The sequence below is a fragment of the Neovison vison genome, chromosome 13 (assembly GCF_020171115.1).
Source record: "Neovison vison isolate M4711 chromosome 13, ASM_NN_V1, whole genome shotgun sequence".
In the NCBI taxonomy this organism is placed as follows: Eukaryota; Metazoa; Chordata; class Mammalia; order Carnivora; family Mustelidae; genus Neogale; species Neogale vison.
Genome location: NC_058103.1, coordinates 146,636,399 through 146,662,139, shown reverse-complemented (window position 1 = coordinate 146,662,139; position 25,741 = coordinate 146,636,399). Strand labels below are relative to the sequence as shown.

At 51.1% G+C, this 25,741-nt stretch overlaps 2 protein-coding genes across 5 annotated transcripts in view; one reads left to right on the top strand and one right to left on the bottom strand.

The window, feature by feature from the left end:
- Positions 1–13,131, top strand: part of KIF7 (kinesin family member 7) — a 33,834-nt gene extending 20,703 nt beyond the window's left edge. Inside the window, exons 11-19 of one of the 3 annotated variants that reach the window (XR_006381739.1) lie at positions 552–749; positions 1,038–1,163; positions 1,289–1,465; positions 2,712–2,927; positions 3,605–3,811; positions 4,605–4,803; positions 4,906–5,052; positions 5,217–8,318; positions 11,539–13,131. Coding sequence is in view for 1 of the 3 variants with exons in the window: in XM_044231476.1 (XP_044087411.1) it covers positions 552–749; positions 1,038–1,163; positions 1,289–1,465; positions 2,712–2,927; positions 3,605–3,811; positions 4,605–4,803; positions 4,906–5,052; positions 5,217–5,587 (1,641 nt within the window). In the remaining 2 variants the exon portion in view is untranslated. Of the gene's footprint in view, positions 1–551; positions 750–1,037; positions 1,164–1,288; positions 1,466–2,711; positions 2,928–3,604; positions 3,812–4,604; positions 4,804–4,905; positions 5,053–5,216; positions 8,319–11,538 lie in introns of those variants that run through there. The other 2 variants (XR_006381740.1, XM_044231476.1) reach the window with 2 other exon arrangements.
- TICRR (TOPBP1 interacting checkpoint and replication regulator) overlaps positions 6,286–25,741 on the bottom strand; it is a 43,554-nt gene continuing 24,098 nt past the window's right edge. Inside the window, exons 15-22 of one of the 2 annotated variants that reach the window (XM_044231475.1) lie at positions 24,395–24,541; positions 14,995–15,085; positions 13,861–13,922; positions 12,487–12,621; positions 11,741–11,898; positions 7,967–10,064; positions 7,730–7,855; positions 6,286–6,983 (exon numbers count right to left, since the gene is read on the bottom strand). In XM_044231475.1, coding sequence (XP_044087410.1) covers positions 6,871–6,983; positions 7,730–7,855; positions 7,967–10,064; positions 11,741–11,898; positions 12,487–12,621; positions 13,861–13,922; positions 14,995–15,085; positions 24,395–24,541 — 2,930 coding nt within the window. In that variant the 3' untranslated portion in view covers positions 6,286–6,870. Of the gene's footprint in view, positions 6,984–7,729; positions 10,065–11,740; positions 11,899–12,486; positions 12,622–13,860; positions 13,923–14,994; positions 15,086–24,394; positions 24,542–25,741 lie in introns of both variants that reach the window. The other variant, XM_044231474.1, reaches the window with a different exon arrangement.

Below are 25,741 nucleotides of genomic sequence, written 5' to 3'. Positions count from 1 at the left end.
TGTCTTTCTCTTGCCTTTTTTTTGATGCTGCATTATCTCTTCATCCTGTTTTTTACCCTTCTGTGATCCCATCCATCCATCTGTCCAGCTGGCCATCCCTCTTTCCTTCCTTTTCTCAGTTCCGGTGTCTGGGAGACACATAGTAGAATGACCGGGAGTGCAGGCTCTGGAACCCGACTGCTTGGGTTTGAGTCCCGCCTCTGCCTTTTACTAGCTGCGTGTCCTTGCTCGGGTTTCCTGACCTGTCAGTGCCTCAGTTTCCTAAGCTGTAAAGTAGGCATAATGGTAATCCTGCTTTTCCAGAGGAAGGTCAGGATCGCTTGATACAGAACATCTGCCGGGCGCCTGGTCCCTAGTTACCATCAGAATGCCCCCATCGCCAGTCTGATGTCCTGGGCCCATGCACATCCACCCGCGCCCACGCCCAGGGGCATGTGTCCCCCTCTGTCCGCCCCTCTATCCCTTCCCCAGCCTTGGGTCCTGCCCATCCTGGTGGAGTGTCCGGCGTGGGGGGTGCGGGCGGCGGCCCAGCAGAGGCTGTGTCGGTCTAGGTGCTGAAGGAGAGGAAGCAGGCGACGGAACGGCTGGCGTCGTTGTCGACGCAGCGCGAGAAGCGGCTGCAGGAGCTCGAGCGGCACGTGCAGCTCATGCGGCAACAGCAGGGGCAGCTGCAGCGGCGGCTGCGCGAGGAGACGGAGCAGAAGCGGCGCCTGGAGACCGAGATGAACAAGCGGCAGCACCGCGTCCAGGTCAGGCTCCCGGCGGGGGCAGCAGGCTACATCTGGGGGAGGCCCCCCCTCCCGCTCCACTTGGGGCTGTGTGACCTCCCGAGCTGGTCGCTTGGCCTCCCTGAGTGTGTCCTCCGGCCTGGGGGAGGGCGGAGGCGGGCTGTGCGTGGAGCGGGGTCCCGTGAGATGCGGGGCGGCGAGCCTATCCCCACAGGGACTTTGGGGAGTCTAGGCAGCTCTTGGAGAGACCCGGCGCACTCCCCCCCCCCCACGCCCCGCCGCTGAGCCTCTCGCCTGGTGCATCCCCAGGAACTGGAGCGAAGGCACGAGCAGCAGCAGAAGATCCTGAAGATCAAGACGGAAGAGATCGCGGCCTTCCAGCGGAAGCGGCGCAGCGGCAGCAACGGCTCCGTGGTCAGCCTGGAGCAGCAGCAGGTGGGGGTCCGCTGCGCCCATGGCGGGGAGTGGGGGGGCCGTTCTCCCCGCTCTGACCCTGGGCAGCCGCCCACCAGCCCCGTTCCAGAGCTGTTTCCCTCCCTGGACCCCCCACCCTCCTACAGAAGATCGAGGAGCAGAAGAGGTGGCTGGATCAGGAGATGGAGAAGGTCCTGCAGCAGCGGCGGGCCCTGGAGGAGCTGGGGCAGGAGCTCCACAAGCGGGAGGCCATCCTGGCCAAGAAGGAGGCCCTGATGCAGGAGAAGACGGGGCTGGAGAGCAAACGCCTGCGGTCCAGCCAGGTGAGGTCCTGCCAGGTGAGGTCCGGCTAGGTGAGGTCCTCCCAGGAGAGACCTGGCAGCTGGGTTTCTGCTAAGTGAGGTTCTGCCAGGTGAGATTCTAATAAGTGGCTCCTTCCAGTTGAGGTTCCTCCGCCAGTGGACAGTAATCCTGCCAGGTAAGGTCTAGACAGGTGAAGCTGCTTCTGGGTGGCGTCCCTGGCAGATCAGTCCCAGCCATGTGATGCTCGGTCCTACAGGACTACAGCCTGCGGGCCCCTGGGGCCTTGGGGGCATCAGGGTGTTTACGCTGCAGGCTCTGATGTGTGGGTAGAAGACGCTGGTTGGGGCTATGCGGGCAGAACGAGGACTGGCAGGTGAAGAAACAGGACGGCCGAGAACCAGCCCTCCCTGGTGCTGGACGCAGAGAGACCCGGGCACGTGGCCCAGCCCACCTCTCTCCACCCCAGTGTCATGGCTTCCTCCTAAATAAGACCTTCTGAGCCAGTTTCCACCTCAGTCGAGCGGAGTCGAGCAGAAGCCCCATGTTGCCACGCAGATGGCAAGGGGGTGTCAAACACAGAACCAGAGCCTGGGCCAGGAGCCGGTGCTCCCGTGAGGTCCCCACAGGGCTCCCAACCCGTTGTTGCTGTCACAGAGCACTCTGGAGGCCAGGAGCACTCGGCACTGCCGGATCGTCCAGAACTTCCCTGTGCTCGCAGAGTCCTCTCTTCCTCCCACACTGGGCTCCTGGAAGGGCCTGCTTTCTTTTGGTCCATGCCATCCTCTTTTTTTTTTTTTTTTTTTTAAGATTTTATGTATTTATTTGACAGAGAAATCACAAGTAGATGGAGAGGCAGGCAGAGAGAGAGAGGGAAGCAGGCTCCCTGCTGAGCAGAGAGCCCGATGCGGGACTCGATCCCAGGACCCTGAGATCATGACCTGAGCCGAAGGCAGCGGCTTAACCCACTGAGCCACCCAGGCGCCCCCATGCCGTCCTCTTTTTTCCAGTATCTTTTCCCGTGCTTGTCTGTGTCCTGGGCCATCCCTGGGGGCCAGCCCCTCCTCCGAGGCCCCACTCCCTGAGCCCCCGCAGGACAGAGAGCCAGGCCTGCCCACTGAGCAGTGCTTCTGGCTGGCAGGCCTCTTGAGGGAAGCTCCAGCAGCCTCCTTTGCCTCCCCGGGTGGGGCTGGGCCACTGGTGTCCACCTGCTCCCGGGTGGGTGGACGGGCCCACTCCCTCCCTGACCCCTGGCGGTGCCGCCCCCAGGCCCTCAGCGAGGACATCGTGCGCGTGTCCAGCCGGCTGGAGCACCTGGAGAAGGAGCTGTCGGAGAAGAGCGGGCAGCTGCGGCAGGGCAGCGCCCAGAGCCAGCAGCGCCTGCGCGGGGAGATCGACGCCCTGCGCCAGGAGAAGGACTCGCTGCTGAAGCAGCGCCTGGACATCGATGGCAAGCTGAGGCGGGGCAGCCTGCTGTCGCCCGAGGTAAGCCCTGCGGCCGGGCTTCACTGGTCCCTCATGCGTCCATGCTCCGCGGCCCAGCCCGGTGCTGGGCCCTGCTGCTCCCCAAATGTGCTTTTCCCGCCAGTGAGACCCAGAGGTGGGTGGTGGCTGGGGGGATGCTGGCCTGGCCCTGGTGCCAGCTCTGGCCCCCTGGGCTGGGACACATGGGCCGGGGCCTTGAGGATCCTACCCAGGAGGACCCCGGGTGCACCCCGCATCCTGTGCAGTGTTAGCCACGTGTGTCGCGCCTGGGCTCCCCGGGTGGGAAGGAGTGTCAGCAGCACAGCCCCGCAGCAGGGAGAGCCTTGCTCAGCCCCGCAGACCCGCTGGTGGCTCCACGGCAGTCCCGCCACGCCTGCCCTTCCGTGTAATGTTCTCGGCTTCCTGGTGTAGACGGCGGGAGAGGCAGGCAGTCTGCTGCGGAAAGCGGCTTCTCAGAGTCCTGGCGGCCCCCTGCGGTCGAGGCTGGACTCCCCCGGGGTCGAGGCTGCCATACAGGGCGGGGACTCTGTTCCTGACATGATGACTGCCTGCTCAGGACGAGGGGACATGCTGTCTCCCCTGTGGCCGGACGCTGGCATTGTCGGCTCAGGTCTGTCACTTGGGGAGTGGGTGCGAGAAGCCAGGCCTCCCCCTGCACACAGGCCTGTGTCCCACAGGAGGAGCGGACGCTGTTCCAGCTGGACGAGGCCATCGAGGCCCTGGACGCGGCCATCGAGTACAAGAACGAGGCCATCACGTGCCGCCAGCGGGTGCTGCGGGCTTCCGCCTCCTTGCTGTCCCAGTGTGAGATGAACCTCATGGCCAAGCTCAGCTACCTCTCGTCCTCAGAGACCAGAGCCCTGCTCTGCAAGTATTTTGACAAGGTGGGTCACTGGCTCCCAGGCCTCCTGTCGCCGCCTTCTGGTGCTTGCTTGGAGGGGAGCGGCAGGGGCGTCTGATGGCAGCTGCAGAGAAGGCCCTGTTTCCTCCCAAGGGCGGGGACAGAATCAGGGCTAACTCGTCTCCAGGACTGCCTCAGACTATTCTTCCTAAATCCTTTCTTAGTGAAAGTAAGACCCAGTCCTCTCCTCACTTTGCCCCTGTCCATTGGTCCCTTCAGTGTACCCATTGGATCAGTGGTTCTCAGCAGGGAGGGTTTTGCCTCCAGGGGACATCTAGCCGTGTCTGGAGAGGCTTCCAGTCACCACCGCAGTGGGGGTGCGGGTCGAGGGATGCCACTGACTCCCCTACAACCTACCAGACAGGCACCTACAACCACACATTTTCTGCCTACCATGCCAGTAGTGCCAGGGTTGAGAAATCCTGGCCACAGGGAGATCCCGCCACTCGAGGCTCTGCCTGGGTGCTTAGGAGCATGTGACAAGGGAGGAAGGAGGTTGAGGCAGGGACAGAAAATAATCTGGTTAAAAAAAGCGCGGACTCTTTTTTTGGCATTGGGCCATCACTGCCTAGAAGACTGTCCAGGTGTCCAAGGCCGTCTTGGCTCAACAGGACCCCCTGGCGGTTTCCTGGTGACCTTCACTGTGGGGCAGCGGTGGTGGCGAGTTGGCCCCGAATCCCGGTCGCGTCTCCCCCCCATCCCGACCCCACCGCGGGCACCATCTGGGGAAGGGAGCCGCCAGGGCCAGGGACCAAGTGTGTCTGGGTTTGGGACAGGTCGTGACGCTCCGGGAAGAGCAGCACCAGCAGCAGATTGCCTTCTCCGAGCTGGAGATGCAGCTGGAGGAGCAGCAGAGGCTGGTCTACTGGCTGGAGGTGGCGCTGGAGCGGCAGCGCCTGGAGATGGACCGCCAGCTGACCCTGCAGCAGAAGGAGCACGAGCAGAGCGTGCAGCTGCTACTGCAGCAGAGCCGAGGTGAGCGCCCCGCCGGCCCCGCCCACCCGCCGGCCCCACCCCCGCTGGCCCCACCCCGCCCGCGGCCCCTCACCCCTCCCGCTCTGGGTCTGTCCGGGGCAGATCACCTCGGGGAGGGCCTAGCAGACAGCAAGAGGCACTACGAGAGCCGGATTCAAGCCCTGGAGAAGGAGCTGGGCCGCCACATGTGGCTGAACCAGGAACTGAAGCAGAAACTCGGTAGCTGGAGCGCTGCGGGCCCGAGCAGGGGTAATTCTCCCCCGAACCAGCGAGCGGCCCCCGTTTGCCCGCTTTTTGCCATGTCGGGCTGAGGCCTGCGGGGAGCTGGGACACCGCGCTAACCTCAGGTTTTCATGGGCGGGTCACGCGTCGCTCGCGGCCTCCGGCTCTGACAACAGCGCCCTCCCTCCCAGGGCCAGGTGCGGAGAAGAGGACGCTGTGCCTGGAGAGCAGAGCGGCCCCCGGGACCGAAGAGGAGCTCCCCGGCGCGCCCGAGCTGCTCCGGCCACAGCCCCTCCCTGACGGTGCCCCCCGCGCCCGGGAAGAGGTGCGGGACTTGGTCCGGGCCCCCCTCCCGCTGACGTGGAAACGGTCGAGCCTGTGCGGTGAGGAGCAGGGCTCCGGGGAGGAGGCGCGGCCGCGGGAGGCCCCCCCCCCGGCAGGGCGGGTGCTCCCGGGTGCGGAGGTGGCTCTGCCCTGGAACTTCGGGGTCCTGGCCAAAGCCCGGCGGGACCTGCGCAGAGCCAGCCCGGGAATGATTGACGTCAGGAAAAACCCCCTGTAGGCTCGTGGGCAGAGCCCGCCTTGGGGCGGGGGACGACCCTCTGAGCCCCCTGCGCAGTCCCGTTGCCTGCCTCTGCTTCTGGGAAGGACAGTCTCGATTTCCCACCGCAGATCCAGGTCCTGATCTTGACCCCGTTGGAGTCTACAAATTCCGGCTACAGCCCAAATGAATGGGACTCAATTTTTTAAATATGCAGACTGATGCCCCCTTTTTCCTTTGAGCTGTGGTACCATATTGCCATCTTTTGGCTTGAGAGTTTGCAGAAGGCACTTCTGGCCTCAAGCCTGCGTCTGTGTGCCTGTCCTTCTGGAGTTCAGCCAGAGCCAGACCCAGAACCGTCAGTGCCATCCGGGTAGGGTTTTAAATGGTCTTAGGTTTATGGTGGGAATGGGGAAGCTTTGCCTATTTTTAGAGTTTTGTAAAACCATTTTATAATAAAGGAGTGTCTCTGAGAGGAGAAATAGGAGTTTGACTTGGTTTCACCTACAAGACAAGAGAATTTGATGAGGACATGACGGGCTTGAAAGCATGTCAGACCCCTGAACCAGGGCCAAGTGAGACCTGCGCCCCCCCGCCCCCGGCCCGTCCTGGGTTGCAGGGCTGACTTGGAGATGAGACACGGCACCAGCTACCACTGGAGCTCTGCCAGGGTAAGTCAAGCTGAGGCCTCGAGGTTTAAACAGAAAGGCACTGAATGCTGCGTAGCTGGAGAGGGTTTTATTAGGACGTGAGGAAGTTAAATTCATTCTCTGTCGGGCACAGCCTTCAGCTTTGGGAGGGACCCATAAGGAGCCCTTTCTCCCACTTCCCAAGTGAGGGGGTGGTTGTTGGACTGGCTTTGGTCTCCCAGACGTGGGGGCTAGAAGGGGAGCCTGCTCTAAGTCCTTGTCTGCCTCCCCTAGCAAGGGGCAGGGCTGGGCGGCAGGCCTCCTGGGAGGGGGAGTAAAACCCGGAAGGGACTCGTGGGAATCACAGAGACCTGAGACCAGGCCCTGGTATCTGCAGGCTCCTGGGGACCAGGCTGACTTCATCTTTTGAGCCTCCTCTGTTCAGAGCGCCCCGCTTCTTCCTGTTTCTGTGCAGCCGGCCCAGGGTGACGTGCGACAGAGTAGTCAGGTCCTGGCTCAGAGGAACTGAGTTTTCCTCTCTGACTGGAGGCCAGAATTCCTGAAACGGCCAGAGCAAACAGCTCTCCAAGCACTGGTCTGTCCTGGGAAGGTGGTGGCTCTGGCCAAGCCCGGCGGTGGGTGTCCTATGAAGTCCCCCACCCAGGTGCATCCCAACTAGCTTATCAGCTTCTTCCGGGTGTAAGTTCTGCTGATGGCGCGTCTCCTGGAGAACGCTCGGCTGAAAGGAGATTCCTCGGCCGTCGGGGGGAGGACCTCTATGTCCTCATCTAGACAAGACAGAGGGCATGCAGGACGTGAGCATGGAACAGAAAAGGGGCTTGAACGGGAGGGGGGTCCACATGCAGAGGACTCCCCCCGCCCCCCCAGCCCTGCCTGCAGCTCACGTGCTAAGGAAGGGCAAGCTGCGCTTTCTGCTGGGCTCTGTGCCCTCACGCCAGCTGGGGCCGGTGGCGGTTAGTGACTGAGAAAGCACGGTACCATGGTCTAAATTCCTTCAGCTGGTTGTACATTTAAATTCTGGTCTTGGGGGTTGTGGCCTCCTGTGTTCCTCTATAGTTCTAGATGTTTCTACCCTGGTAGTGCACTGAGCACCTGCAAGCCAGTCCCGTCCCAGGTGGAGTCGAGGAAAGGGAATCCTCGTGTCCGGAGGCTGAGCACAACGGCCGGTCTCTAATCCTAATCTAAGGACAGAGGTGTGACCCTGTGGGGGTTGGCGCAGACTGCCAGCGCGTCACCTGCCACCTGTGCTGCCCGACACACGCTCCTCAGGTGCCCGGGACTACACCGCACAGAGGTCACTGCTTCCAGAAGCTGTTTCACGACACACTGGAGTTCCAGCGGTGGAGTTTCTCTGGGACGAGCACAGGACCCCACAGGGACAAAGTCCTCTGTCCCAGCTCGGGCACTCCTTCCGACTCCTCCACGATCCCACTGTCTGGCAACCCTGAGCTACCTCTGGGGAGTCCCCCGAAGGAGCCACGTAAGTCTCCAGGACCCTCGCTTAACGAGTTACCTCTGGCCTCGTGATGCTGCGAGGAAGGCGTCCTCCCGTGGAACAGCAGCGGAGAGTGGGTGAGAGCCTGCAGGCCGCTGGCCGAGAGGCAGCTGCGCAGCGCCCAGCCGGGCGGGGGCGTGGAGGCTACGGGAGGGGACAGGGTGAGCGCGGCCCCGCGGCACCCCCAGACAGGGGAGCCTCCCGATGCCTCTGTGCCCAGCACCGCCAGCCGCAACCCCAGGGACGCAGACTCACCCGGAAGGAACACGTCGTCGTCGCCCGCGGAGGGCAGGTGCCGCCCGCTCGCCCGCGGAGATGGCTCCCTGCTCCCGCTAAGCTCTGCGTCTCCTCTCGGCTCCTCACGCGCTCTCTTGGCTGGACCCTCCGCTTCCTCCTTGGCAGGAAGGAGCCTCTTCCTGGAACCCAACCCGAACTGTCCCCAGGAGGCTTCCTCAGCCTGAGGCGCACAGTCCCTGGGAGGTGACTGGTCCGGTAGCCGGCACACCCCCTCAAGCTCAAAATCCCCCAAGAGGGGCGTCCTGCTGCTGCCGAGTTCAAGGCCTCCTCGCTCCCTTCTCTCCTGCTCGAGCAGGGACACACCTGCAAGGTCAGTGCCGCCGCCCACCGCCCTCTTCCTCCGCGGCCAGTCTTTAATGGTGTCGGGAGTGGTCTTCCCGCTGTGCTTGGGAGACGGGGTCCAGGGAACACCGACGTCTGTTTGAAACGGAGAGGGGGTGCTGGAGGGGCAGCGGGTGGGGGTACAGGACTGGCAGATGTAGGTCTGTCCCCCGCTCTTGCCGGGGGTGCTGTGTGAGGGGCGAAGGCAGGGGGGCGACACGTAGGTGGCTTCAGGTTTCCCCGAGGCCTTGGTGGCCCCAGGCATGCTGAGTGCAGGGAGGGCGCTCTCCTCTCCCGGGGATGTCCCCTCCTGTCCCAGAGGCTCGGCTTCGGCTAGGGAGCTGGGGTCTATCTTTTTAATCCGCAGCTTGGGCAGGCCGGAAGCTTGCATCTCCAGCTCCACCTCATAGGCCTGGGGGCTGCCAGAGGCTCGGGAAGGCCGGGTCGGAGCTTGCGGGTTCTCCAGCTGCGTGGCAGCCCGGTGCTGCCTTCTGTCCACCGTGCGGCGCAGGGCATAGGACAGGGCCAGGGGAGAGCTGGGCCCGCAGGAACGAGGGGATGGAGCACTCCCGGGGCTGGACGGAGGCTTCTCCCGGGCCACCACTGTCCTTGACGCCTCACCTTCTTCCGCTGGCATGACGTGACCTGGCGTGCCATCGCTGCTGTGGTGCTCTGCCTGGTCCAGGAGAGCGAGGTCGTCTGTGTCACTCGTGACAAGAGGAGAGGACATACACCAGTCACTCGTGTAGCCCGTCCCAGAATAACTGTGTCTTTCCGGGGAAGGCTGAGGAGAGAGGGTCACTTCCTTCTGGTTCTTTCTAGTGTCTGTGAGGGCAGCTGGGTTGCCAGCTGTGGGAACCCTAGGCACAGCTGAGGTGCTCGGGTCCAGGTTAGGGGTCTCTCTCTGCCTTTTTCCAATTTTGGAAGGGGGCCGAGGGGGCACGGGGCCAGACTGGGTTATCTGCGAGATTCGGGGGGGAGTAGAAGGAACAGGACAGGAGAGAGACAAGGCTCCAGTGGGTGCTTTCAGGGGCTCTTCCCAGTCCAGTTCTTCAGGGGGAGGAGAGTCTATCGAAAATTCCCGAAATGGACTCTTGGAAATCTCACCTAAGGGAGAGGTCAAAGGTTTTTCTAGAGAAAGAGGTGGGGGAGAAGTCAGATTGGTGCTCCTCGGTGTCTTGGAGATTGAGAGGGCTTCACCCTTCCATTTCTGCACGAGCGCCTCTGCCTGAGGAGGACTGTCCTCAGGGACATGGGGACGATAGTGTGTTGGCTCCGGAGCGGCTTCCTGTAGCGCCCCCGAGGCTGCTGCTCTGGGAGGCGTCATCAGGGCAGACCCGACGGGCGTCAGACTCTCACTCCTGATCAGGGCTTCCGGGCCGGAGGGGCTCTCGGGACTGGAAGTCAGTGAAGGTGGCCAGGAACTCAGAAATCCAGGTGACTGACCCCTTGGCCTTTTGGGAGCTCTTGGTGTCTGCTTTTCAAGAGGAGAGGTTCCTCCTTTTGCCAGGGATTGTCCTTTCCGAGGAGTGCCTTTGGGCGGAGACGGTGAGTCCCAGCTATGTGAGGATTCTTCTAAGGACTCCTTAAAAATGACCTGTTTCGCAGGCGCCACCTCCGTCGGGGGCTTCTGCCGACTTTCAGGGGTGCGCAGTGGTATTCGTGGGGAATGAGGGAACCTTCTTGGTGTAGCTTTAGAAGAGCTTGGAGATTTCTGGTTCCTCTTCTTAGGAGTCTACAAAGAGATACTTATTTCAGTGCCTAAATACAATAATAACCTGTACTCACTGTGGAGTATTTTAGTCCTCTCTAAAACAGAAAGGCAAATGGGAGATATCTGGGCAGCCGACAGAATGACCATAAGCTGGCTTTCCAACAGTGACACGTTTCTGCTTCCAGCCATGACCCAGATTTCACTTGGCTACTTTTTCTAGCGCCAAACGTGGAGTCTAATCTTGGGTCTGGGACAAAAAAAGTTTTCATCACATGCACAGGCCAGCTAAACCAGGCTTTGCCTCTAACAACGTATCCCTCCACCGCTCACAGATCCCTTTCTCTTCAAGGAGACAGCTCCTTCCGATCTCTGACTTGGGTCTCCCTCTGCTGTTCACCTGCGTTCAACATGTGCCTGCCACGCCCCCACTATGTGCCAGGCCCCATGCGGGTGTGGGACGGAGGGTGGAGCGTCGAATATACAGACATAAGGTATAGACAACATCTCAGGGAGGAGATCTCCCTCTCTCCCTTTCTGCAAAACGCAGTGACACACTCCCGACAGGTAGAGGAGATCAGACACCTTTTGTTTCTACAACCTTATCTGATTATCTTAAGGGAATCCTGGTCGACTGGGCATTTCACGTTCAATGAGGCACAGCCAGAGAAAACACGGTGTTGCCAGTGCACCGGACAGGGCCGTGCATGGGACAATGTGGGAGCACAAGAGCGGGCCGGCTGTCTAACCCAGCTCGCAGGAAAGGGGGACAGGAACAGGGAGTCGGGTCTTTAAGAATGGGTGTCAGAGGTAGAGGCCAAAGGTGGGGAAGTGGGGAAGAGGGAACTCTTGTGCCTTTGCTCTATAGTCTTCTGTGCCTACAGTGAACAGCAGCAGCTGCGTGCACTCTGATGTTGCTGGGAAAGTGGATTATTGGTTTGGGGGGCGGTGCAGTAGCAGCCCACAGAGGCCCATGCTTGTCTGGGGAGGACTGAACCTGGCCCTAGAGATCGGTGTCTTCAGACCCATCCCCAGAACTTTGTCCTCCCCCAACCTCTAAGCAGTTTATTGGGTTTCCAAACAAATATTTTTTTAACACGAGGGTTCCATTTTAGGAAAACCTAGAAAACCCTGCTTGAGCAAAGAATGGTAGAGCTTTAAGCATAGTGATGCGGTGTGAAAGATCACTCTGGCCTCTGGGGGCAGGATGGACGTGAGAGGGAAAAGGAATGCAGGCAGGAACTGCACAGGAGGGAGAAGAGGGAATGAATTATGAAATTCAGTCTGTAAATAAAAGTGGCGGGACGGACTGATTGGCTCCATCCCAGAACAGAGAGCAGTCCAGAGTGACTGGGTCGGGCGGGCGATGTAAGGGAAACAGAGGACTGACCCCTGCACATTTCAGAAAGATATACACGTAGCGTATGATAAAAATGGTGGGTGACCCCAGCAGACTGGAGGAGAGCACTTCTATTTTCTCCCCCCACCCCAACAACAGCCCCAGCCAGACGGCTGCCTCACGCCCCCACGTACCCAATGATCATTCATCTCGATCAACCCCACCAGGCCTAAAGAGCGAGTAGTAGTGACAGATCACCTGCTTACTTGTTCATCCCTGACAGGCTCAGTGGGTTTTCTGGGCCATGTCTCTGTTTTCCCCTCAAGACCACACTTTTTTAAACACCGAAGAAATGTTATACCTGATAAGCTGTGGGTATCTCAGAGCCTGGTGGGTTTCTGGAAGATCTCTGAATTCGAGCTGAACCCTTCTCTGAGGGACTGACCATCTCGGACAATGCCCCGAAAAGCAGCCTCTTGGGAGAACGAATACTTTGGTTTGGAGAATTTTCTCTTTGGCCTGTAAGTCAAAAACAGTGAGTCTTTCTCAGCTCCTGCCCTCCCAATACTAAGAGAACAGCCAGTCCATAGAAGATGACAGTTTGACAGTGTTTTAAAGCAAGTAAGAGTGGGGAGGAATCCCACCTAGTTATGCCAGTTATGGCTGCCATCTTGAATTTTAATAAGCTGGTGTATGAACTTCATACATATAAGCCCTTATATGTTAGGCAAGTAAAACTATTTGTAAATATAAAAGCACATGACTGAGGTTCCAGACTAATGGATAAAAGCATGAAGGCCAAACCTGTATCACCTTCTAGCTAGGACATCTGAGTGCAGAATGTGAGCACGGGTGGAAATAATGGGTAATTCCTGTTGAATGGATAATTATCCCGTAAGGATAGTGTGGACGACCAGCTGTAATAATCCAGAGGGAGGACACTGTTGACGAAGGTCCTGGATTGTTTGTCATCCTGAACCTCTCATGGACATACCTGTTCTACTGCTCCAGCATCAAGCAAGAAAATGTCAAATTTTGTACTTTTCCCAAAAACACTTCCTGCCAAGTAGGCCTAGACTTCTGAAAGCAGATGAACAAGCATCTTACCTGACTTTTCTTGCTGGAATGAGTGAACTCTTTGCACACTTCGAGACGTTGGCTGAGATCCAGAATAGAAGGAACCAGAATTTGTCCTGCTGAATGACAACTGTTTGATTCGAGGACTTCGTCTCAAGCTTACTTCTGCAAAACCAGAATCCCATTTAGTATCCAGGGAGAAATGCAAGCTTTTTACATTTTCCCATGTATGAAATAGATAAAATTTATGTAATACCACATACAAGATGGAAATTTGACAAAGATGGAGACTTCTGAAGTGTCGTAACAAAGCTACAAAGGTATGATGTATGGCCCCAAATGGTACAAAAAAAAAAACCATTGCCACTAGACTGTCACCCTCACAAGTCTCAACTGCCAGCCTTTTAACCACAATGTTGGGTGGGGGAAAAAAAGCTTTGTATAGTGTGACTCTCGTAAAAAATTTTTTTTAATTTAAAAATTGTAGTTTTCTTATTTATGTTACATACATTTTTACAGAAATGGCACCTGTAAGAGTATTATTAAAACTAAAATGTTAAATAGTATTTCTAAGTGGTGGGATTATGAAGTGACTGTTAAAATTTTGCTTCTGTTTTCTGATTTTTATACAATAAGCAAATTACTTGAATCATTAAAAAAGGTTTTTTTAGGAAACCCCTGCATCACTTTTTTTTTTTTTAAGATCTTATTTCTCAGGGTGCCTGGGTGGATCAGTGGGTTAAAGCCTCTGCCTTCCACTTGGGTCATGGTCCCAGGGTTCTGGGATCGAGCCCCGCATCGGGCTCTCTGCTCGGCAGGGAACCTGCTTCCTCCTCTCTCTCTGCCTGCCTCTCTGCCTACTTGTGATCTCTGCCTGTCAAATAAATAAATAAAATCTTTAAAAAAAAAAAAAAAGATCTTATTTCTAAGTAATCTCTGCACCCAACACGGGGCTCGAACTCACAATTCCGAGATCGAGAGCCACACCCACTGCCCACGGAGCCAGCCAGGTGAGCGCACACGCACTTTTAAAATAAACCACAGCTCTTTGTATTACACAGTGGTCGGCCTATACCCTGAATTCCATTTCTACTGTGGAAAAAGATTTCTCCAGGAGTCCCCTTGGTAAATTCTGTGTAAGAGACCATTTACTAATAAATATTTACTGATCTATACTGTGGACTCAGAGTTGTCACATCTGTAAAACATCTCGGGATCTGCTAAGCGACAGACAACTCAAGTACAGAAAGGTTTTCACAGAAACTAGTTGAAATGCAACACAGAAGAGGGGCTCCTGGGTAGTTCAGCTGGTTAGGCATCTGACTCTTGATTTCGGCTCCGGTCTTGATCTCAGGGTCGTGAGTTCAAGCCCCGTGTGCGACGCAAAACAAATGGAGGCAATACCGTCTGCTCCTTTTTCTGGGGACTCTTCAACAACTTCAATATCAGGACCAGGGTCAGACGACCTTAAGGAGTGACAAGTGTAAGGGTTATCCAGTGTCCCTCGTCATCACTCATGCTCAGTGCACATTAGAGACCCAGCCTCTCACCTCCCACAGCAGCGAAGACCATAGGGTTTAATACCGCCGGTGTTGGCAGGCTCGCGCACAGTACGGTCCAAAGTAAAATATTTAGGACGCTTTTTTGGAAAGCAGTTTTACAATATATAAAAACTAATTAGAAATATGTATGCCTTCTAACCCACCAATTTCACCTCTTGCAATTCGTCCTACAGATTCTTAAACAAGTATGTTAAATCTGTACACAAGTGATGTCTAGACGAAGCCTTGCCGGGGCTCCCCATTGTTCCTGTGAAGGGCAGCTAAAAACCCAGGACGTTATACATAAAATGAATACAGACTAAAAGGTGGTGAAAAGAGGCAGACTAGCTGGGGACCTCAAGATCCCAGGAGAGACAGGACAGTGAGCTCCTGGAGTTACCTTTTTGCTTCATAGCTCCCAGACTGGGTGCTGGGGGGACGGCAGCCCAAATACATCGACAGGTACAAACACTGCCCTTCAAGCCAGTTCTCGCAGCTAAAGAAGCAGGAAAGGGGCAGCCTAGCAGGACGAACTTTCAGACACTAACTGCCGTGGAAAACTGTGGCCCAACCACACCCACAGGCCAAGTTGAGATCCTAGACTTCCAGCCTTGCCCAGCAGCCGTGACTCCCTCCGTCCAATGATGAGTGGTTTTAAAAATGTTGAATATGTACTTGATAGAAGGCTGCTGAGCGCTTGGGCATGTAAGTGCGCGTGGACACACACACACACACACACACACACACACATGAACTATGGACACATGCAACACCACAGATAAATCTCAAAATAATGATGCCAAGTGAAAGAAGGAAAAGTACATTCTGTGTGGCTCTCCAGCCCTCCAAGAATTTACCGAGTGCTCAACACTTTGGTTATAAGCAAGACAGTTAAGACGTGAGTCACAGGAGGCTTGTGGAGACGGACAACAAGCCCATAAGACCATTAGCAAGGCCGAGGCGGTGCACAAAGCAGCTGGACAAGGATATTACTCACCTGCCCTTGATTTGTCTATGAAGGAGCCTTCTGGACACTTGCTTGTGTACGGGAGTCTCAGCCACGCTCCTCGTCAGCAGTCTGTGATAACCTAAGATGTAAACAGCCCAAATGTCATTTAACCTTATCAAAAAGCAGCAGCAAGCCCCAGGGGGACAGTCTGAACTTAGGTATGGCTTACTACTCATGCCGGAGTGGTTTTCGTTTGCACTTCATGGATTCTGGGCTAATGTCTGACCAACCACAGGACTCGATCTAACATGATAACAACAGTTTATCAGCATTACAGACTAAATAATAAGCCAATGTAAAATACTACAAAACTCTTCTCTAATAGGCAATCCTGAAAAACAAAGCAAAAACACTTATACATTCACTCATCAGTGGTTCTTATATGATTAAATGAACTAAAGTATGCAAAAATGCTGATATGCTGCACAGCTTTAAGGTATTTAATAATAAGATCCAGCCAGCTGGCATAAATTTCTACAGTAAAGTATATAACTAAGCTGCTCATGGGAGGTTGAGTTTATGGGAGTTAAAAGTGGCTAGGAAGTGGGATGCCTGGGTGGCTCAGTCAGTTGAGCATCTGCCTTCGGCTCAGGTCATGATCCTAGGGGCCCGGGATCAAGTCCCATATCGGGCTTCTTGCTCAGCAGGGAGCCCGCTTCTTCCTCTGCCTGCCCCCCCCGCCGCCGCTTATGCGCTCTCCCTGTCTCTGACAAATAAAAATCTTTAAAAAAAAAAAAAAAAAAAAGATTCTCTCTCTCTCCCTTAAAAAGAAAAAAAGTGACGAGGAAGAGAAGGGATATCAGCTGGAATGTGGCATAAGGACCTCTAGAAATAACTCTCCTCCATAAAAGGAATGAGAACACTGGGCAAAAATGGGCAAAATCAGTTTTAGAACACTGGAAATTAACCAGTTTATAACAACCCGCGGAGTATTTATGCAAGAAGAAACACTGAATCCTAGTAACACAAGCTTCACAGAATTTTATCTTGCCTGGGTCCTGACGCCCTCTCCCCTGCCCTGCAGCCGTGAGAACCAACTGTCTGCAACCGCCTGCAAACCAACAGCGCGGGGGCCTGTGAATGGGCTGAGCCGGACGGAGGCTCCTCCAAAGTGCCACTCCCAGCTCTCATCATCTGAGCTGTCTGGCAGCTTCCTGCAAAACCCCACGCACAAGGGTGGTCTCTGTTGGACCTCGGAACTCAGTGAGAGCAAACCACCTCTGTCCAGGGAGCACTGACTGAAACCACTTGGCAGTGACCGTAAACGTTAAGCTGCCAGAGGGAGTGGTAACAGCGGGGGCCGACATGCTAACCAGGAGTTCAAAAGGGAACACTGGGGAAGGAGATGTCTACAGGAGCCTTTGCAAACCTCCAACATACTTCTGGGAACCTCAAATTCCATGCAATGTAGGGGCGTGTGCGTGCCCTCGAGAAACCTCTGAGGCCTGAGCTGTCAACCGCGACTAACCTCGAGGTCTCCAGCACTCAGCCAGGCGGCTTACATTTCTCTCTTAGGGCTTGAGCCCAGGCACCTAGGACCCTCGGCAAAGGCTGAGAAACTTACTGGTTCCAGGCACTGAAGGTAATCGGTCCCATCACCAGTGGGACCACTAAGCTAACTGAGCAGACGTCAGCAGCCACACAGGACAGAATACAGGCTTTAAAGAATTAGTTCAGGAAAGTCACCCAGCAAACAACGGCACCAATGGTAACAACCAACCCTGGTTGGGAGGGGCAGGTCTGTCAGAACTGCCTTGTTATGTCCAGCTGTCAATAAAACATGAGACATGCAAGAAGCAAGAGAGTTTGGTTCAGGTGCAGGGAAAGAGAAAAACCAGTCAGTGGCAGCAGTCCCTAAGGAATTCCAAACACTGGATTTGTTAGACCAAGACTCTAAATTAGCTGAAATATGTTCAAGGACCTAAAAACACCACCTTCAAAGAACCAAAGGGAAGTAGGAGACTGAGGACTTGCCCCAAAGACAGGATCAATAAAAAGACAGAAATCCTAAAAAAAGAAACAAGCAGAAATTGTAAAGCTGAGAAATGAAAATATCAGATTTTCATTATCATTATCATTATCATCTGCTTAGCCACAGATATGAGGTAGGAGAAGAGTCAACAAATTTGAAGGGAGCTTAATTTAGATTATCCAGTCTGAGGGGCAGAAAAAGGATGAGAAGAAACTGTCTCAGATACCATCAAGTGCAACATCCACATGAGAGGAATCCCAAGAGAAGAGAGAGAAGCACAAAGAACTTCTGAAGAAATATGGGCTGAAAACTTCCCAGCTTTGATGAAAGACATTACACATCCATGAACCTCACTAACCCAAGTAGGATAAAGTCAAAGAGAGCCACACTTAACAAATCCTAATCAAACTATCAGAAGTCAGAGAGGGTCTTGAAAGGAGCCCAAGATCAGGGAGTTCCTCAAGTACAAAGGAACCTCTAGAGGGGCTACAGCTGGTTTCTTACCAGAAAGGAAGGACAAAAACACTGTGATGATGTACTCAAGGGGCTGAAAAGACTTAGCCAAGAATTCTCTATCCAGCAAAGTTATTGTTCAAAATGAAGGAAATTAGCACATTCCCAGATTAAAACAAACTCCCCCCAAAAAACACAACAGAGAATTTTTAAGTAGAAGACCTGCCCCACTAGAGGGGGTCCTTTAGACTGAAAGGGCACTCAAGGAGAGAGGAATCTGTGGGAAGAATTAGCACCAATGAAGGAACTACATAAAAAAATAATAAAATGCACAACACAAAAGCATTTTTTGTTTGTAACTGTTTTTCTCCTAGGAGTTAAAAGATAAAGCAATAATTATAAATCGGGTCGATGGGGAGCCTGGGTGGCTCAGTCAGTTAGGTGTCCGACTCTGGATTGCGGCTCGGGTCTCAATCCCAGGGTCCTGAGTTTGAGCCCTGTGTTGGGACACCACACTGGATTATGGCACCTACTTTAAAAAAATAAATACAAATGAAAAATAAATTGGCGTTGATGGGCATACAACGTACAAAGATATAATGTGTATAACAGTATAGCACGAAGGAGGGAGTAGGAAACAGAACTGAATTTATAGGAGCAAAGTCTTAGAATGCTACTGAAATCAAACTGGTATTAATCTGAATGAGGCTGTTATAGGATATTAATCATAATCGGTAAACAGGGGTGATGTCCCACAAACTAGTGCCATAGAAGCTCTTGGGGTTGGTCTCTCCACCAAAAAACAACTAGTAAGCCGGGGGGGATATGATCAGAATCAAGTATTTTGGAACTATGGAACCCGACTGGACACTTGTAACAATAAGGGAAATGCTTTATGTGAAAGAGAGATGCTGATTTTCGGGAAGGGAATGCCATGCATGGATAGCTCTGATCTCCTTCCCTCAGCCCTGCTGCAGTGGTGGGGAGAGGCCCACATTCTGGGAGCAGCTGGCTGGTGGTAGAGCAGAGAGACAGTGGGGACTCTGTCCTCCAAACGTGGGGTTGTGTGCTTTGTGGACTCCTGAGTGCAGACAACTGCCTTGGTTTTGGACCTCTCAGGATGCAGCAGCTTTCCCTCAATGCACCCTGGGAAGATTTTTTTTTAATTTTTTTTTTTAAGATTTTATCTATTTATTTGACAGACAGTGATCACAAGCAGGCAGAGAGACAGGCAGAGAGAGAGGGGGAAGCAGGCTCCCCACTGAGCAGAGAGCCCAATATGGGGCTCGATCTCAGGATCTTGGGATCAAAACCTGAGCCGAAAGCAGAGGCTTTAACCCACTGAGCCACCTAGGTGTCCCTACCCTGGGAAGATTTTTAAGATTTTTATTTATTTTGAGAGAGAGAGAAAGAAAGAACATATGCAAGTAAGAGAGAGAGACGCTCAAGTGGATTTCATGTGGAGCACAGAGGCCGACTCAGGGCTCCATCTCACAACCCTGAGATCATGACCGGAGCTGAAATCAAGAGTCGGACGTTTAGCCAGCCGAGCTACCCAGGCACCTCATCCCTGGGAAGATTTTTTTTTTTTTTTTTAAAGATTTTATTTATTTTATTTGACAGATAGAGATCACAAGTAGGCAGAGAGGCAGGCAGAGAGAGAGGGAGGAGGAAGCAGGCTCCCTGCTGAGCAGAGAGCCCGATGTGGGGCTCGATCCCAGGACCCTGGGATCATGACCTGAGCCGAAGGCAGAGGCTTTAACCCACTGAGCCACCCAGGCGCCCCCCTGGGAAGATTTAAAGAGACAAGAATACCTTCTTGTTTTTCCCTTTTTGGAGTCAGACATTTAAGGAAATCTTTGTCAGGTCACTGATTAACCACAGATAGAAACTTCCGTGACCACACACAACATGGAATAATATATGCCTTACAAAAAGTTTGGAAAACAGAGCTGATGCCCTCAATATGTCAAAAACAAAAACAAACAAACAAAAAAACCAACCAGAAAAAACATTAAGGACAGCAAATCAAGTTTGTTTTTTTCTTTTCTTAAAGATTTTATTTATTTATTTGTCAAAGAGAGAGACACGCAGAGAAAGCACAAACAAGGGAAGAGGCAGGCAAAGGGAGAAGCAGGCTCCCTGCTGAGCAAGGAGCCAATGAGGGACTTGATCCCAGGGTCCTGGGATCATGGCTTGAGCTGAAGGCAGATGCTTAACCAACTGAGCCACCCAGGCGTCCCCAAATCAAATTTTCTAAATATGCCTAATGAGCTCAAGAAAATAATGAAGAAGTAAATGAAATCAGGAAAACAATGTATGACAAAATGAAAATATCAATAAAGTGATAAAAATTATTAAAAGAGGGATGTCTGGGTGGCTCAGGTCATGATCCCAGAGTCCTAGGATCAATTTCCACATCAGGTTCCTTGCTCAGCAGGGAGCCTGCTGCTCCCCCTGGCTTATGCTCTTCACTCTCTGACAAATAAATAAAATCTTCTTAAAAAAATTATTAAAAGAAACCAAATTCTCAAACTATTCCAAAAAATAAAACAGGAAGAAAATTCCTAAACTTATTCAACAAGGCCAGCATTATCCTGATGCTAAAACCAAAGACACTACAGAAAACTACAGGCCGGTATCTCTGAGGAGCGTAGAGGCAAAAATCCTCAACAAAATATTAGCAAACTGAATCCAGGAATAAAAAAAATATTCACCACAATCAAGTTGGATTTATTCCAAAGAAGCAAGGGTGATTCAATATTTGCTAAACAATGTGATCTATCACAGGAACAAGAGAAAATACAAACCAAATGATCCTCCCAAGAGATACAGAAAAAGTATTTGACAAACTACAGCATCCACTTATGATAAAAACTCTCAGCAAAATAGGTTTAGAGGGAACATACCTCAATGTAGTAAAGCCATAGATGAAAAGCCCCCACAGCTAACCTCATACTCAATGGTGAGAAACAGAGCTTTTCCCCAAGATCAAGAGTGTCTACTCTCAACTGCTTTTAGTCAACACAGCGCTGGAAGTCCTAGCTGCAGCAGTCAGACAAGACATAAAAGGCATCCAAATTGGGAAGGAAGAAGTAAAACGGTCACTATTGGCAGATGACACAATACCATATAGAGAAAACCCTAAATATTCCATCAAAAAGCTACTAGAACTGATAAATTCAGTAAAGTTGCAAGACATTAGTATGCAGAAATGTTACATTTCTTTTTTTTTTTTTTTAAGATTTTTTATTTATTTCTTTGATAGAGACAGATCACAAGCAGGCAGAGAGGCAGGTAGAGAGAGAGGGGGAAGCAGGCTCCCTGCCCAGCAGAGAGCCCAATGTGGGGCTCGATCCCAGAACCCTGAGATCATGACCTGAGCCAAAGACAGAGGCTTTAACCCATTAGCCACCCAGGCGCCCCAGAAATGTTACATTTCTACAAACAAGTAATGAAGTAGCAGAAAGAAAAAGAAAACAGGAGCACCTCGGGGGTTCAGTCAGTTAAGCATCTGCCTTTGGCTCAAGTCCTGATCCCAGGGTCCTGGGATCAAGCCCTGCTTTAGGCTACCAGCTCAGCGAGGAGCCTGCTTTTCCCTTTCCCTCTGCCCCTGCTTGTGGGCTCTCTCTCTCACTCAATCTCCCAAATAAATAAATAAAATCTTATAAAGTATAAGAAATTAGAAAAAAAAATCCCATTTGTAATTCTACCAAAAAGAATAAAATACCCAGGAATAAACTTAACCAAGGAGGTAAAAGACATGTATGATGAGTACTATAAAACACTGATGAAAAAAAATAGAAGATGGCACAAATAATTGGAAAGCTAGATCACGCTCATGTATTGGAAGATTTAATATTGTTAAAATGTCTATACCATCCAAAGCAACCTACAATCTCTATCAAAATACCAACAGCATTTTTCACAGAACTAGAACAAATAATGTTAAAATTTGTATGAAACCACGAAAGACCTCAATTAGCCAGAACAATCTTCTCAATTCCAGGTTTCAAGAGCTACTACAAAGCTGTAGCAATCAAAACAGTATGGTACTAGCACAAAAACAGACTTAGATCAATAGAACACAACAGAAAGCCCAGAAATAAACCACCCGTATGTGACCAACCTACAACATAGGAGGTAAGAATATGCAATGGCAAAAAGACAGTAACTTCAGCAAATGGTGCTGGGAAAACTGGACAGCTACATGTGGAAGAATGAAACTGAACCACTTCCTTACACCATACACGAAAATAAAATGGATTAGAGACCTAAATGGGAGACCTGAAACCGTAAAAATCCTAGAAGAGAGCGCAGGCAATAACTTCTTCGACACCAGCCTTAGCAACTTCTTTTTTAAATATGTCTCCTCAGACAAGGAAAATGAAAGCAAACAAATTGCTGGGACTACACCGAAATATAAAAAGTTTCTGCACAGCATAGGAAACCAACGAAACGACCGGGCAACCTACTGAGTGGGAGAAGAGATTTGTAAATGACATATCCCAGCAGGGGTTACTATCCAAAATAAGACCTCGGGCAAGTCAACGCCAAAAAATAATCCAACTACATGGGCAGGAGACCTAAAACAGACATTGCTCCGAGGACATCCAGATGGCCAAGAGACACCTGAAAAGATGTTCAACACCACTTATCATCAGGGAAATTAAAATAAAAACTACAATGAGCTATCACATCACAGTTGTCAGAACGGCTAAAATCAACACAAGAAACAAGTGTTGGCGAGGATATGGAAAAAAACGGTAGCCCGGGCACTGTTGGTGGAATACAGGCCGATGCAACCACTGGGGAAAACAGTATGAAGGTGCCTTAAAAAACTTAATAGAATGACCATACAATTCAGTAATTCCACTACTGGGTATTTACCCAAAGAATATGAAACCACTAATTCAAAAAGATACAAGCACCCCTGTGTTTACTCCAGCTTTACAGAGAGCGAAGCAAGTGTCCACTGACAGATGGAAAAAACTGTGGTATATATGCAATAGAATATTACTCAATCCTAAAAAAGAATAAGATCTTGGTATCTGTGACGACATCAATGGTCCTGGAGGGCATTTTGCTAAGTGAAGTTAAGTCAGAGAAAGACAAATACCATATGGTTTCATTTACATGTTGAATCTAAAAAACAAAACAAAAACCCCAGACTCTTAAATACATGGAACTGGGGGTTGCCTGAGGGGAGGTGGGTGAGGGATGGGTGAAATAGACAAAGGAAACTCATTTTCTTTCTTTTTTTCCCCAGAGATTTTATTTATTTATTTGACAGAGAGAGACACAGCAAGAGAGAGAACACAAGCAGAGAGAGAGAGAGGGAGAAGCAGGCTTCCCACTGAGCAGAGAGCCCGATGTGGGGCTCGATCCCAGGACCCCAGGATCATGACCTGAGCCGCAGGCAGATGCTTAATGACTGAGCCACCCAGGAACCCCAGGAATTAATTTTCAATTATAAAATAAATAGATCGGGGCACCTGGGTGGTTCAGTGGGTTGAGCCTCTGCCTTCCGCTCAGGTCACGATCTCAGGGTCCTGGGATTGAGCCCCTCATCGGGCTCTTTGCTCGGCGGGGAGCCTGCTTCCCCCTCTCTCCTTGTCTGCCTCTCTGCCTGCTTATGATCTCCCTCTCTCTCTGTCAAATAAATAAATAAAATCTTAAAAAATAAAATAAAATAAATAGATCAAACAGATGAATAGTAATGCACTCCACCCAGCAAAAGGTGAATGCACGTTATTCTCAAGCGTACACAAAACATTTTCCATTAACAGAACAAATGGTAGAGCATAAAATGAGTCTCAGTAAACAAGATTAAAATACAAGGTTTGTTTTCCAGCCACAATGGAATGAAATTAAAAATTAACAACAACAGGGGCGTCTGGGTGGCTCAGTGCGTTAAGCCTCTGCCTCCTGCTCGGGTCATGATCCCAGGGTCCTGGGATCAAGCCCCACATCGGGCTCTCTGCTCAGCAGGGAGCCTGCTTCCTCCTCTCTCTCTGTCTGCGTCTCTGCCTACTTGTTTTCTCTGTCAAATAAATAAATAAAATCTTAAAAAAAAAAATTAACAACAGCAGGAAATTTGGGAAACACAAGTACAGGGAGGTTAACACATTCTTAAATAACCAATGGGTCAAAAAAGAAATCACAAGGGAAATCAGAAAATATTTTCAGATAATGAAAACAAAATACACCCAGACTTAGAGGATATAGTTAAAGCAGTGCTTCAAAGGGAATTTGCACCTGTAACGCCTGTATTAAAAAAAAAGAAAGATCTCAAATCAATAACCTAAACTTAACCTTAAAAGCTCAAAAAGATCAAACTAACACCAAAGCAAATAGAAGGAAGGAAAGGATAAAGACTGCGTAGGAAACCAATGAAATCAAGAATTAAAAACAACATTAAAAAAAATCAATTAAAACCAAAAGTTAGTTCTTTGAAAAGATCATTAAATTGACAAACCTTTAATTAGACTGACCAAGAAGAGAAAAAACCCAGCCTCCCACTGGGAAAGTCAGGGGAAAGGGAGTGACCGCTAATGGAATGTGGTTTCTTTCTAGAATGATTAAAAACGATCCGCAATTCATGATGATGGTTGCATAACTTTGGGACTCTAACCAACACAGGTGAATCATATTTAATTACTAAAAGAACAAAAAAAGCAAAAAGTAAAACAAACAAAAACCTCCAAAAGATCTGAAAACAACTGGTCACTATCCTTCCTTTCTTTTTCAGTGGTTTTGTAAACTAGATGTTTGTCTGTGGGGTGTACTGGGCAGACACCAGGATTAAGTCTTCATGCAGGCTTGGAGGGAGAGAGACCCCAAGGGGAAGACTGATGGTAACCACAGAGAGGAAAACAGAAGATCAGTGAGCTTCTCCAAGAGTTGGGAGGCTGCTTTGGATACAAGAGCCCCCTTTCTCTTGGCTACCCTAAAATATAGTACCTTTGGTCCTTTTGCCATTGTCAAGTTTACACTCCAGACCTTCCACTGCAGACACGGAGTGGCTTCTAGGCAACCCTCGCTTTGCCAATCTCTTTGAAGGAGAAATCATTTCCTGGTTGAAGAGATTTCTTCGAACTTTGGTCACTTCTGAAAGCATCAAAAAAAAAAGAAAAGAAAAGCAACATTTACTAATATTCACATTTACTAATAGATTTCCTTAAACACTATACTCACATGATGCAAACTATTACCCTTACAAATTCAGTTTATTTATTTATCTGTTCATTTGTCAGAGATAGCACAAGCAGGGCAAGCAGCAGGTGCAGGGAGAGGCAAGCTCCCAGCTGAGCAGAGAGTCTGATGTGGGACTGGATCCCAGGACCTTGGGATCATGACCTGAGCCCAAGGCAGATGCTTAATCAACTGAGCCACCCAGGTGTCCCACAAATTCCATTTAAATCCAACTTTTCAGGAACATAAGTAAGGCCCACATCACTTAGAGGCCGTTCTCATTGTAAAATGGACACAATCCTTAAGAGGTTGGCTAATGTAGATCAGAGTCCTTTCACTAAACACCATTACTATGATGATTTTCCTCGCTTTTGACTACTTTGTATTCCGCTCAGCTCCAAGGAGAGGAACTGCTCCTTCTAATTCCACAAATCTCATTCTTCCTCTTATATTTTACATATTTGCTGGGCTATGCTCTTCCTGACTCCAGGGCATGAGAACTGTGTGACCACTCAGACTCAAAGTTAGGAAAAACAGCTCCCAAGTCAGAAACTACCTGACAAAGCTAGCAGGACGGCTTCTAGTCTGAAGCAAGATGTCCCAGAGGCGGCTACTCAAAAACTCACGAAGGATTAAACTCCTCTTAGAGCAGGTCATTTAAATACAAACCAGGGGCACCTGGGTGGCTCAGTGGGTTAAACCTCCACCTTTGGCTCAGGTCATGATCTCAGGGTCCTGGGATCGAGTCCCATATCGGGCTCTCTGCTCAGCGGGGAGCCTGCTTCCCCGCTAGCTCTCTGCCTGCCTCTGTGCCTACTTGTGTTTCTCTGTCAAATTTAGAAAACAAACAAACAAAAATCTTTAAAAAAATAAAAAAATAAATACAAACCAAATTAACCCTGACCCACAAGCTGGGAGGAGCCCTGATATTTACCCACTGGTGACCGACATTACTGTTAAGGACACCAAAAACACCCAAGTTTCAAAAAAAATACCTGAAATGGATTTAGGACTTGACAGCCAAGTTTGATTTGTTCCTTTGTTTTCCCGAGGTTTTAAAAGTTTAATAGTGACAGAAAGCTTCAAAGAATAACACATTACACATAGACTCAACAC